This window comes from Neoarius graeffei, chromosome 28 (genome assembly GCF_027579695.1).
Source record: "Neoarius graeffei isolate fNeoGra1 chromosome 28, fNeoGra1.pri, whole genome shotgun sequence".
Lineage (NCBI taxonomy): Eukaryota > Metazoa > Chordata > Actinopteri > Siluriformes > Ariidae > Neoarius > Neoarius graeffei.
Window position 1 is genome coordinate 5510400 of NC_083596.1, and position 19489 is coordinate 5529888.

General features: G+C 42.2%; 1 protein-coding gene across 5 annotated transcripts in view; it reads right to left on the minus strand.

Moving 5' to 3' along the window:
- pappaa (pregnancy-associated plasma protein A, pappalysin 1a) overlaps nucleotides 1-19489 on the minus strand; it is a 151892-nt gene that overhangs the window by 53337 nt on the left and 79066 nt on the right. For all 5 annotated transcript variants that reach the window (XR_009651874.1, XM_060912841.1, XM_060912840.1 and 2 more), the window contains exons 12-15: nucleotides 11006-11113; nucleotides 10078-10225; nucleotides 9276-9489; nucleotides 371-536 (exon numbers count right to left, since the gene is read on the minus strand). Coding sequence is in view for 4 of the 5 variants with exons in the window: in XM_060912841.1 (XP_060768824.1) it covers nucleotides 371-536; nucleotides 9276-9489; nucleotides 10078-10225; nucleotides 11006-11113 (636 nt within the window). In the remaining variant the exon portion in view is untranslated. The remainder of the gene's footprint in view (nucleotides 1-370; nucleotides 537-9275; nucleotides 9490-10077; nucleotides 10226-11005; nucleotides 11114-19489) is intronic.

The following is a 19489-nucleotide window of genomic DNA, read 5'->3' on the forward strand; positions in this document are numbered from 1 at the left end:
TGCGGCTCCTCAGTGCACGTAAAAAGTTGTTGAGGTGCCGCTCTATAACGTTAATAGCTGCCGAGAACGTGGGGGCTCTTGGCAAAGGGGGTCGGCTGGAATGCACACACTCATTCATCTGCTCTCTCTTTCTCGCTCACTCTTTTTTCTTTCTTTCTGGTTGTTTTATCCAGACTTTTCTTGGGGCCAGACGGCGGGGACAAAACTGAGAAGCAGACTATACAGTAGCTCTGTCTTTTCTTACACACTGGAGAGATGATGTTCTCTCTCTTTCTCTCCCCCCCCACCCCGTGTGTGTGTGTGTGTGTGTGTGTGTGTGTGTGTGTGTGTGTGTGTGTGTGTGTGTGTGTGTTCCAAGCCGTGTGCATACCTGGCTCTTGATGAGGTCATCGTCCCGGTGGATCTGCAGCACGTAGCCACTGTTGCATGTGACAGTGCATCGGGCGCCATTGAAAAAGCCGCCGCTACATCGTAGCTCTGCATTGCGGACCTTCGGCTCCTGGCAGTCGATGGCCTCACAGGAGTAATGAACGCAACTGGAGGGAGATAGAAAGAATGAAAGAGAGAGAGAGATAAGGAAATAAGAAAGAGAGCGAGAGAGCGAGAGAGAGAGAGAGGCTGTTGCACACAAACTGCACTACGTCATCCTCCAGACAGCCCGGAGGACTAACAGTGGAATACTACATGTCACATTCAACTCCAGGGAGACACACACACCGCGGTCAACCTGACATTAATCTTCATTACTTTGGCAACAAAGCCGCAGGGAGGGAGCTGCAGTATAAATAGAATGTGCTTGGCCCACTCTTTCCATTCTGGAGCTAAACAAATGAGACCTCACGAGCAACACGATGGAAGTGGAGGTGAGCGTAGTGGCTCGACCGGGACCTGTGTCCAAGCAAGACATTTTGGGACACTAACATGACATGCTTTGGTCAACTAGAACTCTTGTCAAACATGAAAAAGTAAAACATCAGAGTCGGATGTCTTACATATCCGTAGCACACAAACACAAGCAAGCAAACCGCATTCACATTCACTTCTTCCCCACACAGACAAATAAAGAGCGTTTGAATCATTAACACATGCCTTGGCTCTGATTGGATCAACATGGGACAAAGTGAAACAGATTGAAATGGGGGACACATAAACAGCGGATACGGTTCTCTTTTACAAATCAATATGCAGGCTTAAAATCCAAACTAATCATTTGATAGTGACATGATGTCAAGTCTACTCATTCACAAACATCTCCAGATATGATGGATGCCTGTGATGAGTGGGTTTTATTTCTTTGTTTTAAACTTCGCTGCCATTAATAGCTCATAAAAAGCTTTGCAGTGGACAGATCTAGATAACTTGAAAGCTAAAAACAGGACAGACGAGGAAAGAATATTAAACAGATCACTGAAGAAGAATTTGTGTGGGCTAAACAAGTGATATAGCGGTCCATCTGAAGGGCATTTGAAGATCAATTTCCAAACGCGAAGAGTTGCTACTAGGAAAAAAAAATTGTTTGACGTACCAATACGGTTTCATATACTTGGCCAAAAGTATGTAGACACCTATATGTGGTTCTTCACCAAACTGTTGCCATAAAGTTGGAAGCACACAACTGTATTGAAACCTTTGGATGCTGTATCACTACAATTTCCGTTCACTGGATCTAAGAGGCCCAAACCTGTTCCAGCATGGCAATGCCCTTTCGCACAAAGTGAACTCCATGAAGACATGATTTGCCAAAGTTGGAATGGAAAAACTCAAGTGTCCTGCACAGAGCCCTGACTTCAACCCTACTGAACACCTTTGGGAAGAACTGGAGCCTCCTCAACATCCCAATATCAGAGCCTGATCTCACTAACTGATGAACAAGCACAAATCTTTATCGTCCTGCATATACTCTTCAGTGTATTTATTGCTTTGCACTCTTCTCACACTATTGTGTATTTGTACATTATGTAATCTTGTGTACTGCACTACTCCAATGCTACGTGTTGCACCATGGTCCACCATACAAGCTACTGTATATAAAAGGAATGACGATAAAAAACCTGCTTGACTTAACTTGAAATCCCTAAAATCTGGTGGAAAGCCTTTCCAGAAGAATGGAGGATAGTAGACCAACAAATTGGTGGACCAACTCCATTTTGTTGCCCATGGTTTTGGAATGTTATGATCCAAGAAACAAATGAAGGAATGAAGGTGTCAACACACTTTTGGCCATATAGTGTACAATGTACATATATTAAAGCATATAAGGAATAAAAAACCTGGGGGGGGGGTATAGAAAAATAATTGACAGTGAGGAGGTGTGATGAATCCCAGACTACAATTATTTCCCCATAACAAGAATAAGCAGTGTGTTATTCCTCTTGTATGACAGCAATTTGCCTAGGAGGACAAATAGGTGCTGTTAAAACCATCACGTCATACGTTTTACTCATTTCGAGTTACATTTTATGTTGTGGAATGACCACAAAACAAATTGGTTCTTGTTATCTCATATATAGCAGCTGTATATTGTACATTCTGAAGACTTAAGGTGATGATATATGGGGCAACTTTTTGGGCAGTCTTGCTGGGCAATTATGCTTGAACACTTTCCCACTGAGATTGGGCGACATAATTTCTATCTGAACGATTTTGATCATTTTGGGCAACTTTTTAAGATCATCCAATCAGAGTGCTAGCAGCAAATCACATGATCACCTGAGAGCTTCTGAAATTTTCAACAAGGATGGCGGCATCTCAGGCAGTGGAGCGAAGAAAAAGAGAGATGACTTAGATCTTTTTATGCAAGTAAGCTGTTCTGTGTGAACCCAAAGTGGTGAATTTACCTCATCAAATGCTTAGAAAACCAACAGACCACTATTTTTCTGTGCTCAGGTTGTAATTAAGACATCGAGTTTTTCAGCGAAATGTAAACTTCTGTTAGCTAACCACCGCTCCATAGAGACCGAATGGGATTTAGCTAACTAGAGGTGGTTTTTGCTAACATAATTAGCTGAAAGTTATTGCTAGCTATGTAAGGATAATGTTAGCTCTCTTGCGTCAAGTTATAAGTGATGGGCAGCTATTTATTTATTTATTTATTTTGGTGAGTTGTAATAGAGATTGTCTAACTCAGGGCTATTCAAATACATTTGCAGCGGGGCCAAACTAGAAAATTACAAAATTTGTGAGGGCCGGACAGACAATTGACATAAAATTGATATCAGCTAAAGGCAATTAAAATATACTATAGAGTAGAGTGGGGTAATACGCCCCCGTGGGGTAATACACCCCCGGCCTGTTTTACCCAAAATAAGTTACATTTCTATTGTTGCTATGGACTGGCTTGACAACGAGGATATACAAATATCCACTGTGAATCGCATATCAGCAATGCAGTGGAGAGAAATCAAATTTCATGGTAAGTGATATAATTTTCAGATATCAGTAAAACTGTATTTAGATAGCTGCTATTTCGTCAGATATCACAGCTGTGTATGTGGTATGAGTAGACAAGTCAGTACGTTAAAAAAATACATTAGGTATAAAAAGTTGAATCACATTTTGAAAGTAAGACCCTTTTTTGTAAAAGTGTAGTCTGTGGGGTAAAACGCCCCCTTAATGGCGGGGTAAAAGGCCCCCAGGGGGCATCGTTTCCTTTTATCATAATTACTGTATTTCATACATTTCTGAATAGCAGATACATAGTTTTTAATAACATCTCGCTTACCTGGTTGAGTAAAGCAAGTAATTTGAACTTAATATTAAAAATAATTGAAATTTAAAAAAAATTGAAATTAAAATGCGAAATATAATAAAATAATGCATCTATTCATTAATTCAGGGATATGTTCTTGTTTCTTTCACATTATAGGCTTAAGTAAACACTTTTGCTATCCAAACAGCTTTTTTTGAGTGAGGGGGGCCTATTGCCCCACCTCAGGGGGCCTTTTACCCCACTGGGGGGTAAAAGGCCCCCTTGGCACAATGTTTGTTTTTGTTTAAAAAAAAATTAAGTATTAACTTTAGGCAAACTTTAGGTGGCATTATTGTTCATGTCACTGTTGTCAAAAACTATGATTAAAACTAAACACATGGTTCATTTCAACTTGGAGAAAAACTGAATTTTCCTTAAGGGGGGCTTTTTCCCCCACTCTACTCTACTAAGGTACATAATATATGAAATAAAATAAGGTACATTATTCTTTTCCTTTATTATGAAATATAATGAAAAATGGTACTTTTTTTAATAGATGAGGACACGTTGTCTTTCGTTTTTTGGTCAATAATCATTTTGTCAACAACCACCAGCATGCAGTCTTTAATAGTTTCCGACTCGGTGAAGGGTCTTTTTTTTTTTCCCTTGTCAGTATCCACGCCACTCGTAGAGATCCAATAAAAGCTCTCTCTTGTTCTGTGCAAAAGCCACCAATTGCACGCTGACTTTGTTCAAAAGAAGTTACCAGTCTGTCTATTCTCCTTCGTCTCTCCTCTGAGCCCTCTCGGTATTGCTCAGAAAATGAAGCATGTTTTGTTGTAAAATGTCTCTTCACGTTGTACTCTTTGGCCACAGCTACAGATTTGTTGCACAATAAATACACAGGTCTATCGCTTGCCGTAGTTGGCAAAGTAAATAAGTACTTTTCAGTCCATTCGCTTTGAAATTTATGGTTTTCTCTGTCAACTTTGCGATGTTGCTTGGACAGTGCCATGTTGCCACTGCTGTAGCTGCATGGAGTGTCACATCGCGAGAATCAGCGAGAACGAGTGTTTGTCACCATGGAGACGACCTGTATTCTGGTCTGTGCCAGAGCGGTAGAGAAAACTGTGCACCGCGGCAGATACGTAGATATGTTTTTTGTTTTGTTTTAAAAAATCTGCCGCGGGCCGGATTAAATTTCAATCGGGCCAATTTCGCCCCCGGGCCGCTATTTGAATAGGCCTGGTCTAACTTATCCTCTGATCTAATTCATCATCATCATCATCATCAGTTTTTCCCTCCATGGCCGTACTCGGCCTTAGGGCACCGTCTATGGGCTATAGGGATAGACGAAGTCCCAATAGACGGTTGAGTTTTGCTTTGTCCATTAACGTTCTCCGAGCTTGAGAGACATCGATGCCTAATAGTGATTCCACATTCGACCAGATCTTCTTTGGTGTTCTGTTGTCGAACAGAACTCGTTTTTGAAATGCGCTGTTTTCCAACCGGCAGACATGTCCCAAATACTTAAGATACTGAGCATAGTAAAAGTCTCTTATTGAACAGTTCACATACAGAGCACGACTACTTGTGGAACCTGAGGGTGAAACAGTACAAACTTAAGAATCTAACAATCTTTGGATGATGTTTTTGTGATGTATGTGTCAGTTATTAGTTATAGCATATTGAGGCCAGTAGAATTTTTTAAAAGATTTATAAAGTGTTTATTATTAACAGAATAACGTGGTTATTTTGATTTATAAATGTTAAAATAATGGCGAATTATCTTTTGACCAGTGGATCTATTCAATTTTGTTCCAGAAGTGATGCTTACTTGAGCGAAATAAATAAAGGCTGAAGCCAAGACAAAAGTGACAGCTGCAAATGTTTCAATGTCCATGTTTGCGGTGTCCATCTCCCTGGCTCTTGTCTGATTGGTTGTTGCCAATTGTCTGTTGCCCTAATTATTTGCCCTGTCTCTCACCTGGTTGCCCGTTGCCCCGTGTATCATCACCTTTAAGGTGATGATACACGGGGCACCTTTTTGGGCAATGTTGCCGAGCAATGTTGCTGGCAACGGGCAACTAGGTGAGACACAGGGCAACTTTTCAGGGCAACTAACAATGGGCAACAACAGTTAGCAACGGCAGTTTACAGTTAGCTAAAAAAAAAATCGATGTCTTAATTTTTGCTGTGACCATTTAATCAAGCTGTCTGTTGTTTTTTAGAGCTTTGGTGAGGTAAATTCCTCCATATAGAATATTAAAATAACAACTTACCGGCATAAAAACAGATGAGGAGCCTCTCCATCTCTTCACTCCACTGACACTGAGCGGCCGCCATATTTGTTTGAAATTTCTGATCCGAACCTCACCGGAGGTCACATGACTCGATACTCGCGTTCTGATTGGCTTATCTCAAAAAGTTGCCAGAGATTATCAAAACCATTCAGAAAGAAACAATGTTGCCCAATCTCAATAGAAAAGAGTCAAAACGCAATTGCCCAGCAACATTGCTCGGCAACATTGCCCAAAAAGTTGCCCCGTGTATCATCACCATCATGCTTTAATCTCTGACACTGAAGATTCTTTCCGTAAATGTTACCTAAACTTCATCATATCAGCGGCATAGGTTTGTTGTTTTTGTTTGTTTGTTTTTGCTAGGTTTATATGGCATATCCGTCTCGTACCAGTTGTTACTCTAGAAACAGTAACACATTAGAATGAAATTGAATCAACTTCATCTGACCAATCAGAATCCAAAATTCAACAGTACTGCGGTATAAACTGATTTAATAACTACTAAAGTAGCAATTTATCCACATGTGCACGAAGAGGACGCGGCTTCTCATCGTAATTATAAAGTTAAAAGAAAGCGTTCAAACGGATCCTCATGTAACCGCTTACCAATGATCTTTTTTGAAAACTCAGGCCAAGCTTTTCCAATCCACCAAACAGTTTTGAAGACTACAGGTTTCACTTTACCCTTGCAAGTATAGTGATATACAGCATCAGTAAGTCTCACACTGGGAGCCCTGCCAGTATGCTGACTTGTTCAAAATGCTTTTACATCATGATACATATCGCAGTAAGTGTGTAGCTTGAACTGGAATGGAGGTCGAACACGAACCGAGCAACAGACGTGTGCCTGCAGGTGTGTCAGTCAAGGTTCTTCCAGCTGTTTGGCAATAATGGATGATTTTAGATATTAAAGTCGGAACTCTGTCTACAGCTGATCTAATCTTCCAACTGCAGTGCAGACGAGATTTGATTATAAACATGATTAAAAGCAAGAAATATGAACCTGTTTAAAAAGGAAAAAAAAGTGGTGGACCATTCTTTTGGGGATTCAAAGAATTTTGTCCAGTTGAAACACAAAGACTGCAATGCTTGTTCCAGAAAATGAAACTGGGATTGCACTGATCTGGTAACAAATAAACTGGCAGCTCGTTTGAAACCTACCAGTGTTTATACACTGAACGACATCTTGAGTGTTTAAACTTGCAACATCTTGAGCAATTTAAACTCATTATGTCTACTTACTCTCATACAGAAAACCTTCTCTGAAGCCCGGCACCCAAGCAAAGAGCAGCGGAGGAAAGAACAAAACACATTCCTCCACTGCATCCAAATATGTGAGGGAGCGCCAGAGCTTTTGTTTGAAAGGCGTTGAGTGCCGAAAAAATGGGATAGAGCACACAAAAGCGAGCCATTATAATGACCCCTGTTGTTAACAGCACTGGGAACAGGGGACTTGGTGTTTTGTAGAGGTAGAAGGATTACGGGAAATGCAGTGCCGTTGGCAGCAAGTCCTCGACTGCCTCCAAGTACGATGCAAAAAAAAAAACGCAGAGGCCAAAAAAAAAACAGAGCACAGGATCATAGATTATATTTGCATTTGTGTGTGTATGTGTGTATGCATGAATTATAATCACACCACTCTGTAAAGCAAAGCAAAAAGGGACTGACACAAATCACCATTGTCAATATTTGAAGTGACCCTGTCCAGCATTTGCAAATTACTTTTGGCCTAAAATTTACGAGGTGGTATACTACTATACTACTCACCCCCACTTAAGCCGAGCAAGATCAAATGAGAGGTCTCTTTTAATGGAACAAAAAATGGTCCCGAATAAAGCACTGCATCATCCCATAAAGCAATGAAATTATGTTGATGTGCAATCTTGATTTAGCCTTTACAGCTCTATAACTAATTAATATAAATATTAGTCCTGGGTATGACTTTAAACTGCAACCGGTGGTGAGTATCAGGTCCAGGAGGACTTGAGTATTGGGGAAAGTGGAGTTACGCCTGAATCACCATTGCTCCCAGGTCCGCTCTGAACTACAGTGGTAGCACCTGCCTAGGTTCCAGCTATGGGTTAAATAGTACATCACCAATAAGGCATTGAAAGCAGGGCGCATTGTGGCAGGTGAACCCAACAGGGTCAATGGTACACCACCAGATGGCATGTGGAACAGCCACTCAAATGGCCAATGGATGGCATCATGGAAGTCACTGCAGGGCAACTTCCATACCCGTCAGGTCTGTGACACTTTTGTGCACCACTTGGCATCAGGTGAACCCAACAGGGTCAATGGCACACCACCAGATGGCATGTGGAAGAGCCACTCAAATGGCCAATGGATGGCATCACTCAGCAACTCAGTTATCACTGCGAGACAACTTCCATACCCGTCAGGTCTGTGGCACTTTTGTGCACCACTTGGCATCAGGTCTGGAGGTCCAGAGAGATAACACAATGGAGGCATGACATCGTTTGTCTAACCGTATTGTGCAAGGCACTTTGTTAGGAGAGGAGAATAGTATGCGAGAGCTCATGAAGCCAGACATTCCATGGCGGCTCGGCTGGGCCATTCGTGCCGCTGCCGCGGGCGACTCTATCGCTCTGGTGTGGGCCTCACAGCCCATCTGCATTTCTGCGCATCCTAATGAAGCAGTCATCATCACTAGTGATGGACAGCTGACAACGAATATATTGTCTTTTGCTTTTACCAGTAAACCAGATCTCAAGACTGAAAAATGAAAGCAAATGGAAAGAGTCTTAAAGTTGTTTTTGGTGAAGTGTGAAACATCTCGTGCCGGACCACAAAGCTAAAAATCTTCTGGTATGAAGATATCCAGGTGTTCCTCCATGATAATAGGCCATGCATCCAAAAAGGGCTGTTCTTCATGGCTTGAATGTTAACACCAAAGGAAAATGATTTTTAAAAAACACAGCAAATGGATGAAACCTAGTGCCTACTCTCTTGCAAACCTACAGGCACAAAAGTTACAAATGGAATTGTGCAATCGCTCCACAGTTCAGAAGGAATTCTTCAACATCAAAGCAAGCCTGCGATGATAAGCCCCTCCCCCAAACAAGCCCAGAATCAGTCTTGTTAGATCTCAATTATTCCTGCCAAGTATTAAAAGTAGTCTTTTAATGTAAAGAATACCATTAACATACACTCAATTTACACTGAGGACATGTTTTTAGTTCTTAGAATGGCAAAATATCTGATAAAGCAGAGAAAAGCCTTGCAAGGCATCTACAGAGACTTTCAGAGACCCTTGAACTCACCTTTGACCCATGGGGTTATATATCTCATTACTCTGGCAGCTGCTGATGGTGATGGGGTCAAAGAACTGGAAGGAACGCAGACCCACACCAGAGATGGCCACCAACGGGCAGCGGAAGAACAGGAGGATAGCCTTGGTGTGGTAGAAAGCCATGCTGAGGTCATGACTCACAGGGATCACCAGTGGATTCGTGCGGCAGCTCAAGCGCCAGTTACCTGAAGGCATGGGGGGGGGGGTTGGGTGTGTGGTTAATTTCAGATCTAGTATCGTTACCAAATACACAACAATTGATATGATTCTGAGGTCCAGAAAGAATCCATCTTTTGGTAAGGTAAGGACCATCTCATCTCATCTCATTATCTCTAGCTGCTTTATCCTGTTCTACAGGGTCGCAGGCAAGCTGGAGCCTATCCCAGCTGACTACGGGCGAAAGGCGGGGTACACCCTGGACAAGTCGCCAGGTCATCACAGGGCTGACACATAGACACAGACAACCATTCACACTCACATTCACACCTACGCTCAATTTAGAGTCACCAGTTAACCTAACCTGCATGTCTTTGGACTGTGGGGGAAACCGGAGCACCCGGAGGAAACCCACGCGGACACGGGGAGAACATGCAAACTCTGCACAGAAAGGCCCTCGCCGGCCACGGGGCTCAAACCCGGACCTTCTTGCTGTGAGGTGACAGCGCTAATCACTACACCACCGTGCCGCCCAGTAAGGACCATAAACAATAAAATGTTTCAGGTGACATTCAGAAACTTTCTGATCAGTGTTGCTGATTTCATCCTAGACACACCTAAGCTGTGGCTCTTGTCCTTGGTGTCCTCCAGCTGCACAGAGATGTTGCACTGCGTCTGATGTTGGACCGAGTCAAAAATGGTTGTCCCATCTGCCGCCAAGTGGATGATGACTGCTGTGGCTACCATCGGGTGCGAGAAATAGGCCTGTGAACACACACATTGCAGTGGTTGATTGCGTTCCTATAACTGCACGTCCTAAAGTATTATTTCAGTTATACTACAGCAATTTACAAATTATTACAGTTACCAATTTATTAAAGAACAATATGTTGTACTAATTTTCTTTCTGTCGTTACATTTAATGTTGGGGAAAGTCCATAAAACAAATTGTTTATCATTATCATTTATAGCACAGTCATTCCATCATCAGACCCTGTGAATTAGTTGTTACTATAGAAACAGTAGACCGTGAGCTGGCCTAGTGGTTAGCGTGTCTGCCTCTCGATCGGGAGATCATGAGTTCTACTCGCAGTCGGGTCATAACAGAGACCATCATAAAAATGGTACCTACTGCTTTCTGGCAAGGCATGCTGCAATAGAGATGTGTGTGGGGAGTCAAACTCTCACAGTTACCAGAGGACTAGCCACCACACCTATATGTCTATACCCTAGCTGTATAGGCTAGAGGCCGAGGGCTACAGAAACAGAGATCGGCGCTGCCCAATGCGCCTTAAGGGCTTGGTTAGTCCTGGGATGGGAGACTGCCTGGGAAGGCCAGGCCATGGCATGGGAAGGACTTTGACTTTAGATATAAACAATAACGTATTAGAATGATCTACTGTTAGAGCTACTTTTCTCGAAAATATACCAATGCCTTCTGACCAATCGGAATGCAGAATTAAACACAATTCAACTCTTGAACGATTGATCTCTTCATGACTACTTGTTACTAAAGGGAAGGTGAGTGAGGAATGGAAAACTCACCTTCAGCCAATATGGGCGATACCAGGAATCCTGTTGGGCTTCGCGACAAGGAAACCAGGCATACTGGGAAATGCCATGAGACAAGTCATACACCTTGGACTGGCAGGTCTGCAGAGAGAAAAACAGCAGCAGATTAAAAATAATGCTCTTAAAATTCCAAAATCTATGAAAAGTACACCAAATGAATGGTTAGCTCTTCCCACAAGTGGCATTTGAACTTTATCAATTCTACAGCAACAAATCCAAACAACTGGCTCAAATGATCCTGCAACCAATCCTGCTGTATGTGTGGTCCAACATTTCTTCACTTCCCCACTCACAACTTTAGTTCCTACCTGCAAGTTCCCATTTATTGTTTGACTCACAAAATGGATGAAAACTTATAAACATGGTTTCATTTTACCCTGTCAGATACTGTAGAGGGGCGGCACGGTGGTGTAGTGGTTAGCGCTGTCGCCTCACAGCAAGAAGGTCCGGGTTCGAGCCCCGTGGCCGGCGAGGGCCTTTCTGTGTGGAGTTTGCATGTTCTCCCCGTGTCCGCGTGGGTTTCCTCCGGGTGCTCCGGTTTCCCCCACAGTCCAAAGACATGCAGGTTAGGTTAACTGGTGACTCTAAATTGACCGTAGGTGTGAATGTGAGTGTGAATGGTTGTCTGTGTCTATGTGTCAGCCCTGTGATGACCTGGCGACTTGTCCAGGGTGTACCCCGCCTTTCGCCCGTAGTCAGCTGGGATAGGCTCCAGCTTGCCTGCGACCCTGTAGGACAGGATAAAGCAGCTAGAGATAATGAGATGAGATGAGATGAGATGAGATGAGATGAGATGAGATACTGTAGAGTATGACTTCCCAGTAAATGTATATAGAGACTTTAGAAAGAAAAACAAATCTTGAAAATAAGTAGCAGAGATCGATCATTGGTGCCTCTGGTGAGTGCACTGTACGTAGCTAGTCAATTTAGCTTGCTTTGCTAACAAAGCTAACATGCAAATCAAACAACCGAGTTTCTCGCTAATTAGTGCGTTATTTAATTAGTGATTGCACAATGTGCAACACTATTGATATTCTTTATTATTATTATTATTTATACCACATTTTTGGACTGTAGCTCCTCCCACAGTTTTCAAGATAGAGACCCAAAACCAACTTTAAACCGTACGGTATAATTGGGAATGGTGTGCTTGTATACAGCTTTTAGATAGACACACCCATTCTCTCATTCTTGTCATTTTTCTTCCCAAAAAAAAATGAATGGGGCTCACGAATCAAATCGTCCTGCTCATACACACTTCATCAAAGACCCACCAAACTTCATGTGATAGTTCATTCCAATTCACCCGACACATACATACAATCAGTTATAACCTGCACTCATCTTTTCCTTTCTTTTCACTGATCCCTTTTTCCCTCTATTCACTTCTATTCATTTTTGCCCAATTCAAATGAATGGAGTTTTGGGAGGAAATCTTTCAGTTCAGTTTTTTCCACTGAGTGACCAAACTTCATGAAACTCAACATGCTACCTCAGGTCAAGTCCCCCCACATATCCATCCCCTCATCTGAGACTTGCACTCGCCTTTTCCTTTGTTTTCATATATCCCTTTTTCCCTCCGTTCACTTCCATTCATTTTTGGCCCTGTTCAAATGAATGGCATTCTGCTCAGGAACACTTCACCATACATGCCCCAAACTTCATATGGCAGCTCGAGGCAACTCACCCATCACACATGACCTGCACTCGTCTTTTTCTTGCTTTTCATCCATCCCTTTTTCTAAACATTTCATCCAACCATCATTCAATATTTGAGTTAATAATCTGCTGCATTAGCTCAATCACTCGCATTATGTTCAGAGTGTTCACTTTCTAGTTTGCATTAGACGGCTGTATATAACTACTGCTGTTTCTCATCGGAACTAAAAAAAACTCTGTACAGACCATGCAGCAGTCTGTATACAAGCAAAAGAGGCAAACTACAAGATACAAGTGACTTGTCACCTGTTAGCGTGAATATAGGCTCAGTGTTAATAATACATAGTCTCAGAAAGAAAAATCACGACTCCTCAATCCACGTTTTCTTTTCTCTTTCCATCTAACTCCCTTTTGTTTTGGATTGATGTCCACGTTGGAATCACATCAACCAGATGCAGACTAGTAAGCTATAACTGCTTCCACACTTCTCTTGAACTGTCATATTTTTATTTTCCCCCCTCCTCCTGTGAAGTTATTTTGAAGTTGCATGCTAAAACGCCAACCAGGAATCCTTGCAGCTTGGAGGGCAGACAAGGCCAGCCACAATATAACAAAGTAATATGAGACAGTCCTGCTAGGATCACAGTGCTGTTTTGCTGATTGGGGTTTAAAATAAACAGGTGAGGTGCGTCTGTGGTTTAGATAATCAGCTGAGCTGGTGTCTGAAGCTGCATACTGAGAAACATGGACTCAGAAAGTGAAAGGTAAAGGAAGGTGGGATCATTGCTGCAGAGCATATAAACAGAACTCATAAAAAAAAAATCAAAATGTTGTGTTTTGCTCTATGCTGCATGTTAGCATCTGTTTTCTTTTTTATTCATATGTTGGTGGTGGTGGTGTTTGTCGATTCATCTGCTGGATGGCAGTTATGGCGGAGTTCCAGACTCAAGCCAGAACAACTTTTTTCCCAATGTACACATAGCCCCAAAAAAAGACACTTTTCCACTGAACCAATGAAATTGGATATTAGTCATCTGAACTTTAAACTTATGAGTAATCTGAGCACAAACATCCCTGGTCCTATCTGCCTCACAGATCTGTTGTGACTGATGTTAAGAGATGCTCCAAAAGACCTGAAGGTTGAGACAAGGTGGAAAGCCAGTCCCAGGCTGTCTTTTTTCTCCCACCAGTGGGTAGCGCTATGTCAATGTGTTATTCCGAGCCTGCAAGCGTACACTCAATCACCTTGGGTGCATAAACTCATTAACGGTGTTCACATGACCAGCATCACCACCAGCACCTCCCCAAATTGCTGTTATATAATTGCCGCGTCTCCTACTGTACAAGCACCTCCAAATGGAGTTGTCATTATTTTGATTTGGTTGTTAAGGAAAGTAAATAAATCCAGACCCCCACCCACCAGGTCTGGGAGGAAGCCTGCCCAGGAGCAGGGAGAGGAAGTCTCCCCATAGACAGCATTCCAGCCCTGTGACATCACTACTAAGCCACAACACAGCAGCCAAAGCAAGGTCTAACACAAGCAACACACGGGGGAAAATAAACCAATAAAGCAAATGATGTACAATAAATCATCAGAAACCACAAGTTGCAAGAATGCAACGGGTGGTAGTAAAGTAGAAAAAAATGGGTGGAAGAAACAGCACACTAAATATTGTGAGCTTGTTAAGACTTGTTCGTTTTGGTGAGAAAGGGCTACCGTGACCTGCCAAGAGCAATCAAGTTACATCGCTTGATTAGAAAACAGAGGCACGAGATGAATTCCCGAAAGACTAAACAGGCACAAGTTCCTTCTGCAAATAAGCAAAAAATGACCACTGAGACAAAAAAAACTTGACTAAGAAGTTGAAGACAGCTCAGTGGGCTTTGCTTCACATAATGGAACCAGATTTTTGTATTCCACATCCTACGGCAATGTTTCTCTCCATCAGATTGGGCAACAAACCCAAACCTTGGATGAACATTGCTCAAGTATGGTCTGCATCCACCGCGGACCACATGGATCTCAGGCGCGACTGGATGTTTTGAAGTTAATTATAAGCAAATATCCTCCAGCATTCACTCCTGAAAACAAAGTCTGCTTGGGATGGCTTGACAATTGCTTCCAAGATGCAATTCAGACCAGCTGTGAAGTTTTGGGAAGGAGGGGTTTCTCATGCACTCCCCTTTATCACCCATACAATACAGACCAGCACACGCAGGTTAGCCTCGTCTTTAGACTCATGATCTTGTTAGGATGTCAAGATAAAAGAAACCAAAAGACCTTGAGAGGTGAACTCCAGGAGCATTTTCCTAAACTGTCTGAAGGGCAGATTTGCTAACTAGGGGCTTGACGATATGGCAATATAATATTGATACTGGGATAGGTATGGTCTGGTAGTCCATCATGTTCAATGATGACTAGGAGGTGTTTAGCATTTGTTTGCTCGCTTATGAGCTGCTTTCCCTGCGATCGAAATAAAATTACGACATATACGATATTGGGATATATGATGTCACAGTACGATCATATGAGATATTCTGAACATTGTCATCATTACATTTTTTTTTTTTTTAAATAATGACTGGAAGCAGGGCGGCACAGTGGTGTAGTGGTTAGCGCTGTCGCCTCACAGCAAGAAGGTCCGGGTTCGAGCCCCGTGGCCGGCGAGGGCCTTTCTGTGTGGAGTTTGCATGTTCTCCCCGTGTCCGCGTGGGTTTCCTCCGGGTGCTCCAGTTTCCCCCACAGTCCAAAGACATGCAGGTTAGGTTAACTGGTGACTCTAAATTGAGCGTAGGTGTGAATGTGAGTGTGAATGGTTGTCTGTGTCTATGTGTCAGCCCTGTGATGACCTGGCGACTTGTCCAGGGTGTACCCCGCCTTTCGCCCGTAGTCAGCTGGGATAGGCTCCAGCTTGCCTGCGACCCTGTAGAACAGGGGTCTTCAATCCTATCCGCAAAGGGCCGGTGTAGCTGCAGGCTTTCATTACAGCCAAATTGGAGGCTCACTTGATTGTTGACTGGAGATGAGGGTGAAATGATTAAACAAGTGAAATCAGGTGTAGCTCCTGCTTGGTTGGAATGAAAGCCTGCAGCCACACTGGCCCTTTGTGGATAGGATTGAAGACCCCTGCTGTAGAAGGATAAAGCGGCTAGAGATGATGAGATGAGATGAGATGAGATGAGATATGAGATGAGACTGGAAGCAGCTGAATTGATGTTAAAATTCTAGATTGCGCTTGTGTAATTAGGGAGAAGGGGTGGGTGGGGCTTCCAAGAGCTCATACGCTGATACAAAATGCCTAAAAGTTGGCACGTCTGTAATCGGAATCTACTTCTTTCCCAGTCTTTAGCACGAACACCTCATTCCCAAAATAATCAACTAACTAAACCTAGTAAAGAAAAGCTTTGGAGTTTGTCCATATCTTCAGAAAAGCTTTTCATGAAGAAGAAGAAAAGAAATGAGCCAACAACAAAAAAAAAAGGTGCAATGTGCCAAGAACTGTGGATAAGAAATAGCTTAATTTTTAAATAAGAATTGATATAGATCTTCCAGAGAAGCACAGCAGTCAGGGGGTTGAGCTAGGTCAGTCACTGAGAGTGCACAGCTCGAGATCCTCAAGAGGAATCTTGTGCCTGATTTTCTGCTCTAAACTGCTAATTCAGGAACAGCTGCGAGAGCTGGCAGCAAAGCAGGCCATGGATTAAAGCAAAAAAATGCACTTGCTTTCTGTTTACAACCTACACAAATCACGAGCAGGTACCAAGGGTACTGGGGTCGTACACCTCAGTTCCGCCTCGACTCCATCTTTAAAACAAACGTCCTGCGTGCAGCTCATGTTTTCTTTCCTATGATCTATGACGTTTCAATTTAGGAAATAATAAACGATCTCACGAGCCTTTTGAAACATGGCTACCTGCCTAATGCTCTCAAAATACGAGCTCACCCGAGGCTCTACTCCTCCTGTGAAGTGTATTTTTCCCTTTAACTGTGCAAATAGTCATCTCCCAGGGAGTGCACATTCTTGGTTTGTCTATACAAATCTGTTTATTTTCTCTGAATGTGCTGGATAAACTGTGATTTGTTTTGTTTTGTTTTTTTCCTTGGGACAAACAGGAAAGGTGCTTGCCAGCAAGCGCAACATCTGTGAGACATTTGCGGGGAGACCTGTGTGAGGTTTGCTTTACCATCACGACACAAGAAACCCTGCTTAGAGCCTTCCATGTGAGGTAATGCTCTTTCAAAACCTCAGAGCCAAATATCCAGACACAAATCTCCTCGCTTCCTTCATATCTCTCGGTTAACCGCTAAAGACTCGAAAGGCTAGCTGGAAACAACATTACGCATAATATAACCAAAAATTCATGCAGGTGCAGCTTCTACAGTAGGGGTTTCGCTGAACATTTTACTGACTAGACCAGTGTTTTTCAACCCTGATCCTGCAACCCTGGTAGCTCTTACCAACCAGAAGAACTTTTAGATGATGACTTATCTAGTTTGTTAAAACAAGCAGTGAAACAAGAAAATATGTTGGCCAGATAGGGATCAAAATTTTAGTGAGAATCATTCCATTCTTCTCCAAACGGTTCCAACTTCAAACTGCTGCACCGTTTCATTTTATTGAGTTACAGTGAACTGATTACATATTAAAGAACAGTAGAAATCTTAGCATTAATTATTATTATGGCCGGGTTCTTGCCCGAACTCATAATCACATCATCAGTTTTCTTTCACAAGGTACCCCACCACACTTGCCGGAGCAGTTGGGGGTTAGGTGCCTTGCTCAATGAGCCAATCCCACTGGTTCAGAGAATCAAACAAACGACCTTTTGGTCCCAGAGCTGTTTCCCTAACTATTTGACCATGGCTTCCCATCCATCCATTATCCATAACCGCTTATCCTACAGTATGCAGGGTCGCAGGCGAGCTGGAGCCTATCCCAGCTGACTACGGGCGAAAGGCGGGGTACACCCTGGACAAGTCGCCAGGTCATCACAGGGCTGACACATAGACACAGACAACCATTCACACTCACGTTCACGCCTACTGTCAATTCAGAGCCACCAATTATCCTAACCTGCATGTCTTTGGACTGTGGGGGAAACCGGAGCACCCGGAGGAAACCCACGCGGACACGGGGAGAACATGTAAACTCCACACAGAAAGGCCTCTGTTGGCCGCTGGGTTCGAACCCGGACCTTCTTGCTGTGAGGCGACAGCACTAACCACTACACCACCATGCCACCTGACCATGGCTTCCCCTTCATTAATTATCATTAGCATTAATAAATCAGATATTTTACTTAGTTACTGTAAATTTTAGCAATCAAAAGTTCATGGATTTGTATATTGAACCTACATAAAAAATTATGAAAGAAATTAACATTCTGTTCTAGGAAAAAGATGTTGTTACACACAATAATTATGTTCTTTTTTTTTTGACAGACTTTTAGCTGAAAATTTTCAGTGGCATCCATAACAAATGTAATAATTAACAATTATTCCATGCAATCGAGTCGTACATGAGCTGATAGCTATAAGCCGTGTACAGTGAGATAGAGTGGAATAACTTTTATTCTCTCCACATTCACTGGATTTTGAAAAACAGAGCATTTTTATTTTTTGCAAATTTGATAAATAAAACTTTATACAAAACATCCAACACAATCATTTCTGCTTTGGCAGACTTCTTAAAAACCTATCGATGGCTGCACGAATTGACGTTAGTGTTGTTTTTGTGTAGAAAGCGCCGTCTTGCTGTCCTGCCGAGGTATCGAATAGCTTTGGACATTTATTTAATTCTTCCTTGAACATTTCAGTTCTGTAATTTTCAAACTTGTTTGAGATTTTAAACCAGTCTAAAAAAAAAATTTCAACAAATTTTAATGCTTAAAGATGAAGAATGTAAACAAACCGGCGAAATGACAAAATGTGATGATTATAATAATAATTCTTGAAAATTAAAAAAAAAAGTTCTTACCATCAAATATTTTCATTCCATATTTTATTGCACTTTTTTTGTATTTTGGGGGGTTTTGTTTTCGAGTAGAGTTTTTATTTTGTACTTGGTTGGTTCAGCAACACGCTCCACCATTTTGTTTTTCTCTACTCATGGTATATGAGCTGATAGCCTAGTAGTAGAGTAGCCAATCATAGTGCATGATTGCTCATATCCAGTGAATGTGGATAGAATAATTAACAATATACAACCCCGATTCCAAACGGAATGCAATGATGTGGAAGTTTCAAAATTCCATATTTTATTCAGAATAGAACATAGATGACATATCAAATGTTTAAACTGAGAAAATGTATCATTTAAAGAGAAAAATTAGGTGATTTTAAATTTCATGACATCATCTCAAAAAAGTTGGGACAAGGCCATGTTTACCACTGTGAGACATCCCCTTTTCTCTTTACAACAGTCTGTAAACGTCTGGGGACTGAGGAGACAAGTTGCTCAAGTTTAGGGATAGGAATGTTAACCCATTCTTGTCTAATGTAGGATTCTAGTTGCTCAACTGTCTTAGGTCTTTTTTGTCGTATCTTCCGTTTTATGATGCGCCAAATGTTTTCTATGGGTGAAAGATCTGGACTGCAGGCTGGCCAGTTCAGTACCCGGACCCTTCTTCTACGCAGCCATGATGCTGTAATTGATGCAGTATGTGGTTTGGCATTGTCATGTTGGAAAATGCAAGGTCTTCCCTGAAAGAGACGTCGTCTGGATGGGAGCATATGTTGCTCTAGAACCTGGATATACCTTTCAGCATTGATGGTGTCTTTCCAGATGTGTAAGCTGC